At 42.6% G+C, this 8404-nt stretch overlaps 2 protein-coding genes across 3 annotated transcripts in view; both read left to right on the forward strand.

The window, feature by feature from the left end:
* PIK3C2A (phosphatidylinositol-4-phosphate 3-kinase catalytic subunit type 2 alpha) overlaps positions 1 to 3077 on the forward strand; it is a 39511-nt gene extending 36434 nt beyond the window's left edge. For both annotated transcript variants that reach the window (XM_057369285.1, XM_057369286.1), the window contains exon 32: positions 44 to 3077. In XM_057369285.1, the coding sequence (XP_057225268.1) occupies positions 44 to 226 (183 nt within the window). In that variant the 3' untranslated portion in view covers positions 227 to 3077. The remainder of the gene's footprint in view (positions 1 to 43) is intronic.
* Positions 3078 to 3397: 320 nt separating this feature from the next.
* Positions 3398 to 7598, forward strand: RPS13 (ribosomal protein S13). Its single transcript, XM_057369287.1, has 6 exons — positions 3398 to 3481; positions 3733 to 3781; positions 5293 to 5371; positions 6285 to 6454; positions 6802 to 6902; positions 7521 to 7598. The coding sequence occupies exons 1-6, from the start codon at positions 3459 to 3461 to the stop codon at positions 7552 to 7554; spliced, it is 456 nt and encodes a 151-aa protein (XP_057225270.1). The 5' UTR covers positions 3398 to 3458; the 3' UTR covers positions 7555 to 7598.
* The last annotated feature ends 806 nt before the right edge of the window (positions 7599 to 8404 follow it).

Here is an 8404-nt window from a genome sequence, read left to right on the forward strand (position 1 = left end):
TTCTTTTTTCTAACCAGAAAAATCTTGACTTCTCACCTCCTAGCTCGTGTACAATGGATACAGCATGGAGACTCTGAAACAGAGGGAGCTTCAGTTAAGTGTGCTCAGTGCAGAATCGTTACGTGAGAACTTCTTCCTAGGTGGAATTACACTCCCACTAAAGGACTTCAACTTGAGCAAGGAGACTGTTAACTGGTATCGATTGACTGCTGTACCCTATCTGTGAACTCATTTCTGCGCCTCACTAAGACCAGAACAGTTGTATTCACTTGTGCTTTGTGCATCTTCCTACTTGAAGATAACCTGTACATCTTAAAATAAGAGACTCTCCATTTCAACAGATACATTGGACCAATGTTCAGGTAGCCTAGTTTGGAGGATTGCAAAAAAAAAATGGGTTATGCTCATGTGATGTTATCAAAGTATCATTTATAAAGGTTTAAGAATTGTGGATAAAGGAAGGGGTTTTTAAACCATCAGTAAAAGTGAGATGAGCAGTTTGACCATGCTGGTTGGTTGAACAACAACTTGATCATTAGGCCTGTGGATACAGTGCATTTTTGCTTTTAATTTGTTGCCGCTGTTGTGTCATCCATGACATGATGCTGGAGAACATCAAAGAAATTGCATATTTTAGGATTACATTCCCACTACTAACGAGACATCACAGAAGTAGCGACAGGTCGGATTTTGGTGGCTGCATGCACACCTGTAGAAAGGTTGAAGGGCTGGAAAAATTCCTTAGCATCACATTTAATCCCAAATTCATGCTTCTCTAAGATTTATTGGAGTGAGTGCCAATAGTGGAAGTTGTAAATAATGGTGCCTTATAATTCAAATGCTTCTCTTTTACCTCATTTCTGGTATTTAAATATGTATACATATTRACTTTCAGCTCCTTAAAAAGGGGGAACATTCTCATATTTAATACCTTGCAGGTCCTACTGGAAGTCTTTTCCCAATATGTGTTATTTACAAATAGCATCACTTACACTGATCTTCACAATTGGTTCAACTTAGCTACATTTTTTTCTACCCCATCTTCTACCCATAGTCTCCAAAAATTGAATTAAGACTGGCTGAATGTGGTACCGTAGGAAATGTGCCCAGCTTTTCAGTGGGGGGTTTTGTTGTAATTTCTAGAACTTTTCAATACTGCAGTGATTAAGTGTGGAACAGATTCAAACACTAATCCAAAGTGGCATTTGCATCTGTGCTTGCAGGGAGAATATGGCCTCTAGTTGAAAAGCACCACTGCTAGAAGAATTGCAGGCCAGACATTAGTTCAATTAACAGCTTTGAGAGAGGAAATTGGCTGCTTTTTTTTCTCTTTAGCAATTCACAGCAATACTGTTTCTCACTCCCAATAAGAACTACTCCCACTAGAACGCTTCATTCCAAGGAACATYAGATTTGAACTATACTGTGATAGTGGAGTGCATATGTCACTATCTCCTGTTAATACCACTGGTTCCTTAATTAGGTCTTTCTGCACTACAGGTGTCACCTTTTTGTTCACCTTATTTGGGGTTTAGGATGTTCRTGTTCTGTGTAAACAAAGCTCTGAAGTTGCACACTTTTTTAGTACAAAACCTTGAAGCAAACTTTTCAAGTGAAATATGCAACTATGAACAAAGGCATAATACAGGGAAAGTCTTCTATCCACCCAACACTAAAAACCTATTTTATAACCCAATTTTCGTTCCCCTGCTACTGACCAATCTCCCTTCAATACAGAAGAGAGAAGTAAACTTGAATCTCCTGGTGCCTAAAYAATTCACGGTCCAATTTCATAGGAATTACTGCAATTAAAAAGCTAATGGTATCTTGAATGTTAGAAACTGGGCCAATACTAATGGGCGCTAACAAATCCCAGTTGTAGTAGGCATCTTCTGCATATTTTTCATTTAGTATATAGCCTGTAAATAATAAACTRTATAACTAACTAGATGTATTTCCTGCTCACTTGATGCTTTTGAGACTTACTCCATTCCATCATTAGAAACACAAGTCACTTAAACACAGGAAAGTAGACTACTGTTTTTGTGAAACGTTCCATTGTGAAATAAAATGAAAGCAATATGGACTGCCTTTTTTGCAGTTTGCTATTAAAGCACAGTGTCTTACAGCACAAAATACAATTAAACTAAAATCATTTAAAAAATGATTTGCAGTTTTAACAGTTGTCTGGACTGAAAAAAAAATATATAGTACTGTATTATTGTTAGCACATGTCCTGACTTCTGATTTAATCTTCTTCATAGCTTAACTCATTTTGTGCCTTTCCCTTCCTTTTCAAAATCGTCACTGGCTGGAGCTTTTTGTGGTCATGGATTTTATGTTTTCTATGGGATTTGGCATTGGCCTCTCCTCATGTGTAGAGGACCAGCACYAAGCTTGCACCTCTTTGCACTATTCTCAATTAAGAAAACTGATTGTTGCAATAAGAATTTACCGTACTGCATAGAAAAACCAAGATAGATGTGAAAGAGGGAAATATTTGATTGGGATGGAATTTACCAGTATGCTAAGTAGCTTGAAAATGTAGTTTTAACAGCTTTTTATATCTTGTTCAATGAAAAGAAAAAAATCTTTTTATGCACCGTTTGACCTGCAGCCAGAAGTGTAATTGTCCCTCCAGACCTTGTGTTGGTATCCAAGAGCAGTAGCTTACGCTAGGACCTCTTCCTCTACTAACCTCCAACTTTGCACTGAACTTTTTATTACTGCCTTTGTACGACCTACAGCTGCCTGTCTCTGGACGCATGTGCGATGTTTGGTAAAGGCTCTTTTCTCTATTTTTACAACTGTCGGGTTRTGTAGACCCCCCGTCACCTGCCTTAAGGCCGCGGCTCCCCCAGGGCCCGCTGTCTCCCCTGGCCGGGCGTTCCCTCAGGGGCGCTGCGGTGGATGGAGAGCAGCGAGAGCAGGGCGCCTCCCCCCGTCTGTGTATCTCTGACAACCAAATACTTCAATTAAACGAGAATAAAGATGTACAATATGGCCCCGCGCCGGGCGGGTTCGCTGTGACTCCGTAACTCTCTTGTTAGTACATTAAACACTATTCTGGAATAAAACCCAACGCGTGGCCTGCTCTGTGCTGGGACGGGGGGGGGCTGTGGGCGGGGCGGCTGAGGGAGCGCGGGGCGGGCTGTGGCGGCGCTGATTGGCTGTGGCGCGTTGGGGGGGGCGGCTGCGGGAGCGCGCGGCGGCGCTGTGGCTGCGCTGATTGGCTGTGGCGCGCTGGGGGCGGGGCGGCTGCGGGAGCGCGCGGCGGGGCTGTGGCGGCGCTGATTGGCTGTGGCGCGCTGGGGGCGGGGCGGCTGCGGGAGCGCGCGGCGGCGCTGATTGGCTGTGGCGCGCTGGGGGCGGGGCCGGGCGCGGGCCGCCTCTTCCTGCGGAAGCGGGCGGAAGCGGCCGCTCTCTCTCCTCTCTCTCTCCGCTGCCCGGCCGCCATCATGGGTCGCATGCACGCTCCGGGGTGAGCAGCCAGGCCGGGCCGGGGCCGCCCTCGGGGGGCGGGCTGGGGCTGCTCAGGGGGGTCGTGGGGCGCCGTCAGCTGGGGCGGGGGTGGGAAGGATGGTGTGGGAGCGCTCCGGCGCGCGTAGGGATGGCGGAGAAGGCGGCCGGCCGCGGGGACATGGCGGCGGGGTTGGGGAAGGCCCGGGCCGCGGCCGAGGGGCCGAGTCCCTCCGCTCGCACGCTGAGTGTCTGATGTGATTCTTCCCGCAGAAAGGGCTTGTCCCAGTCGGCCTTGCCCTACAGGCGCAGCGTGCCCACGGTGAGTACCTTCCCCAGAACCTTCCCCGCCCCGAGCACGCTCCGAGACCCACAGCGCAGCTCAGGGGTGCCCACGGAGAGAAGGGAAATGAGTGCTATAGTATTTGACGTCATCGTTTTCGAATTATGGCCTGTCCAAATGCTTCCTTGACATGTGATGGAACAGGCTACCCAGGGAGATCGTGGAGCCCCCCTCTCTGGAGTCATTCAAAACCCACATAGATGCGCTCCTGTGTAATTGCTCTAGCTGGCCGTGTCTTGGGGGGAGATTAGATAATGTCCAGAGGTTCCTTCGAGCCCTAACAATTCTGTAGTTCTGCGATGATCCTTAGGGTACTGAGGGAACAAGTGTTCTGGCCAGATGGTTCGTTTTGCATATAAGTCTCTTTTCCTCGTTGTTATTTGTTACATGTTCCTCCTTTTATTTAAATGCTTTTTCAATTACTTAAAATCTATTTGCTGATAATTCTTAGAGATTAAATTAGCTTCTTCACGTTGGAGTTCGCTAATGTGGAGTAAGCGATTGCTTTCAAAACACAACTAATTGTTGGTCAGGGATCTATTTTTTGGAGGATCTGTTGGCAGAAAGAACAATTTGCGATGCATGTGGGAAAGCRTGAAAAACAGTGAAATGAGAATTTCAAATTAAGCACAAAATCTGAAATTAAATAGATAAAATTTAAAGTAAGATAATATGAAGCTGCTTGAAGTGCTGCTGATAKTTAAATAGTTCAGTAATAATTAATATGGTCAAATGCTATATTTGTTTTATAAAATCCTGTGGTGGTTTTTTGCTTAGTWATATTCTGTTTTAAATTGTAATCTTTAGGGCATTTCCATGTTTATTTTTGCAGTGCTTTTCTGCTTCATACTGTGACAGTGCTAAAAGAGGAAGAAAAATTAGGAGCTTCTGTAGCTCATGGAAAGTCAGGATTACCTAGCTTGTTGGTGTTGTCTCTCCATTAATAATCATGGAGGTGGTGTCTTTATCAGTACTGTTTAACATAAAATTAATAGAAAAGGCACAGTCCTATCCTGGTAGGTTTGTTTCATTTTTTGAATTAGTGTAYTTAGATTTTTCACTTCCCTCTGTAGGTACTTTACCGAGAGGTGGCTAAATGGGTCTCAGTTTTGTATTTGCCAAATGGCATGGGTAAAGAATTCCTTCTCAATGGCAGTGGGTTTTTTTGTCTGTAATTTTGTGCTTCCGGTGTAGCAGTTAAAATGAAATAATGATAAAGCAGTTGRTTGGTGGCTTTATGGAGTTTTTAAGTTGGAGATGCTCATCTTTATCTCAGCCTTTCCCCACCACATTTCACTGACAGTATAGATTTCTTACCTGTAAAAAAGTTTCTGTATCCTTAGAAGTGCAATTTCAGTTCTTGACTAYTTTTTCAAGCATTGCAAAGCATCTGTTTCTACCATTTATTAGAAGTTTTCATGTGGCTAGCCTGTGCCTCTGTATTAAGCAGTGTTAATCAGTTTGGCTTTTTTGTTTCTAATTTTCTTTAGTGGCTGAAACTTACTTCTGATGATGTAAAGGAACAGATCTACAAGTTGGCTAAAAAGGGCCTGACTCCCTCYCAGATTGGTAAGGATTATGAACCACTCCTGAATGGGGACAAACCCTCATTTTCTGACTGTAATACTGTAATTGTTCCTTCAACCTATATTAAATAACATGCTAAGAAAACAGCATTTCTGGTGCACCTGTGTTCATTGTGGATACCACTAAGAGTGCTAAAATGATATCCTGAGCTGGAAGGGACTCAAAAGGATCAGYAAGTCCCACACTGTGACATGATGTATCTTGTTCTTGCAAAAAAAATATACTTGGTGAGGTAGTGGGTTGGTTTKGGGGTTTTTTCCCCAAGTGGAAAACTTGAAGCATCTGTTTAATCCTATATCCTGTGTTTAGGAGTAGCCACTAATAGTTGTTACAGGGAACACAKACTGACATACTGGTGTGCCTAGTTTCTGGAGGAAATTTTCCAATACCRTTAGCCCTATGCTTAGGGTTTACTGAGCCAGGCATCTCAGCTGCATCATGGACTAATCCTAGGGTTTGGACCCTTCCAGAGCTGAAATGTTTGCATGACACAGCTTTATATGCTCAGGAGCTATGTATGCTGTGTAAATTAATTTTTATTACTGTAGTCTTTAAAGCAATAATCCTTCTAGAGTGATCTATAGAGTGATTGAATACGTAGCTGTAATGAATCCTGTTGAAAGTTTTCCAATAGTGTTGTAGCACCTCATGTGTTACCTGCCTGAGCATGATTGGGGGGGTCATTGTCTTARGTGTTACCAGATAAAGCGTTTGAGCTTCTCTAAGTTTTGTTCACTCATTGTCTACCCTTTCTTCAGTTGCCACTATAAAGGTTTTTAAATTTTAACTTGGAGAAGACCCTTTTTTTGATAGCTTGTCACTGTAAGGTCAGTTTCACAAGATTTGTTGGTGTATGTTTTTGCTTTTCAGTGTAAGATATAAATGTTTGTTTCAGGTGTGATCCTGAGGGATTCTCACGGTGTTGCCCAGGTTCGATTTGTAACTGGCAACAAGATTCTGAGAATCCTTAAATCAAAGGGACTGGCCCCAGACCTCCCAGAGGATCTTTATCACTTGATCAAGAAAGCAGTTGCTGTTCGCAAGCATCTTGAGAGAAACAGAAAGGTGAGTGCTCACTTAATCAGATAATTCAGTGTCTGTGTTTTTAAATTGCACAGTAGTTCATGTACAGCTTGACAAAGCAAAAGCTCTTTGTGTGSTGTTAACCCACCTTTGAGGGCTGGGGAGACATTTTGATCAGTGTTTTTTTTCTCTGTGTGAAGGATTTTAAAGGCACTGTTTAAGCCGTGTATTTCTGGTCCTGTTCTGACTACTGAAGCTTTGGTAATGGAAATGAGAAGTTTTTAGCAGTAGCTGTGTGTTACTTGTTTTACTGAAACTCTTCTGAATTCTGGATGGAGAGGTCCAAGTAGTGCTTGGTTGTAATGTAATTTTGTAACTTTGTTTTCAAGGATAAAGATGCCAAGTTCCGCCTGATTCTGATTGAGAGCAGGATCCATAGGTTGGCTCGCTACTACAAAACCAAGAGAGTGCTGCCACCCAACTGGAAGTAGTAAGTCTTCTCCTGCATTCCTCTTGTAAACTGTGCTGGGGCTGTTTTTCAGAGGGTGAAGAGTGCACTGTGATAGGTTTGTAAGTAACCCAGGCAGCAGAGAACAGGTATTTTCATAAATAACCAACTGTTAAATTAATGAAACACTGCTGGATAAAAAGAYGTTTAAGAAGTTTTGGATAAAAATGATRGTCCCAACAAATGAAATCACTACTAGGCAATTTTTATAACCCTTTAAACTGTGCTCTTGATACCTTTAYAGTTCACATTACTTTCAAAATGTACTAAGAAATGGCAAATAGGGACATAATTGTAGTTTTTCTCTAGGAAAATTAATCACCGTAGGATTTCCATAGATGTTAGGGTTAGCCTTGTTTCTCTGAGGAGACTCAAGTGCAGCTAGTCAGGTTTTGAAATAATGTGATTTTGTACTGTTAGCCTAGGATTTGTGTTGTAATAATGCAACTGAAGTCTTAGACCATAAAACTTTCTAAGCCATGATTTAGCTCAGGACTAGCAGTTAAAACTTGTAACTGAAGCTTTGTTTTCGACAAGAAATTTGAAAAACTGCTTCTGCAATAAATATTTCTCTGTTTTATCTCTTTTCTTTCATTTTAGTGAATCATCGACAGCTTCTGCCCTGGTCGCATAAGAGCTGGCTGTGACTTCCTGAAAGAATAAATTTTCGTTACCTGACTTTGTGTTGTCTCTAAGTGGTGGTGTGTTAGAAGCTTCTGCTGGTTTCAGGAAGATGCATGTAAATAGGAATATTTCCATGTGGAGAAGCATGTGGCCATGGTTTCCATATTGCATCCTGCCGTGTCAAAACTGGGTTGTGGTTGTTGCAGTGCTAGACCAGCTGGACAGTTGGTGTCTGTGCTTAAACTTTGGTTTTTTTATGATCTGAGAGCCTCAATTTAGTGCAGTGACCTATTCATTCACTGCAAATGGKTTTTATTCACGTGGAGATGTGCCTCTGGTGTCCTGCAGAAGASTGGGGGGAGAAAGCAGTGACAGGAAGGAAGATTGGGAAATTCAGAAATTACAGAAGGGATTATGCAGGGATGAGGGATTAGGGTAACATAATTGGAGAGGTTAATTCTTTGCATGTCATGGGGAGGTGTCAGAAAGCCTGAGACCTCAGCTACTTCCTGACAGTAACTTGCTGTTTGTAAATAATTTTAAGGATCATMTTTGAAATTTGAGTAGGTACAGACAGCGGTTTAGCTCTTCTCAGATGTGTCTACTGGAGTAGTTTTCTCTAAATGCAAAGGACYAGAGGTATTGCATAGTCACTGTTGCCAAGCTTGTGCCTCCAGGTTTCTAATAGCTCAGCCGGAAGGGTCACCTTTCTGCTGGAGAAATAGACTGACAGCTTTCTTCTTTTCAAGTAGGAAATTGTAGTAGAGTTAGTCTGAGTTGTGACTTGCTTCTAAGTCAGGGTGTGTTACTTTGATTATCATAAGTAAATCCATCTAAGCCATGCTGTTTTTGCAGTGAAG

Source organism: Malurus melanocephalus, unplaced genomic scaffold (genome assembly GCF_030028575.1).
Source record: "Malurus melanocephalus ecotype Western Australia unplaced genomic scaffold, MMel_1.1 scaffold_106, whole genome shotgun sequence".
NCBI classification, from domain to species: Eukaryota; Metazoa; Chordata; class Aves; order Passeriformes; family Maluridae; genus Malurus; species Malurus melanocephalus.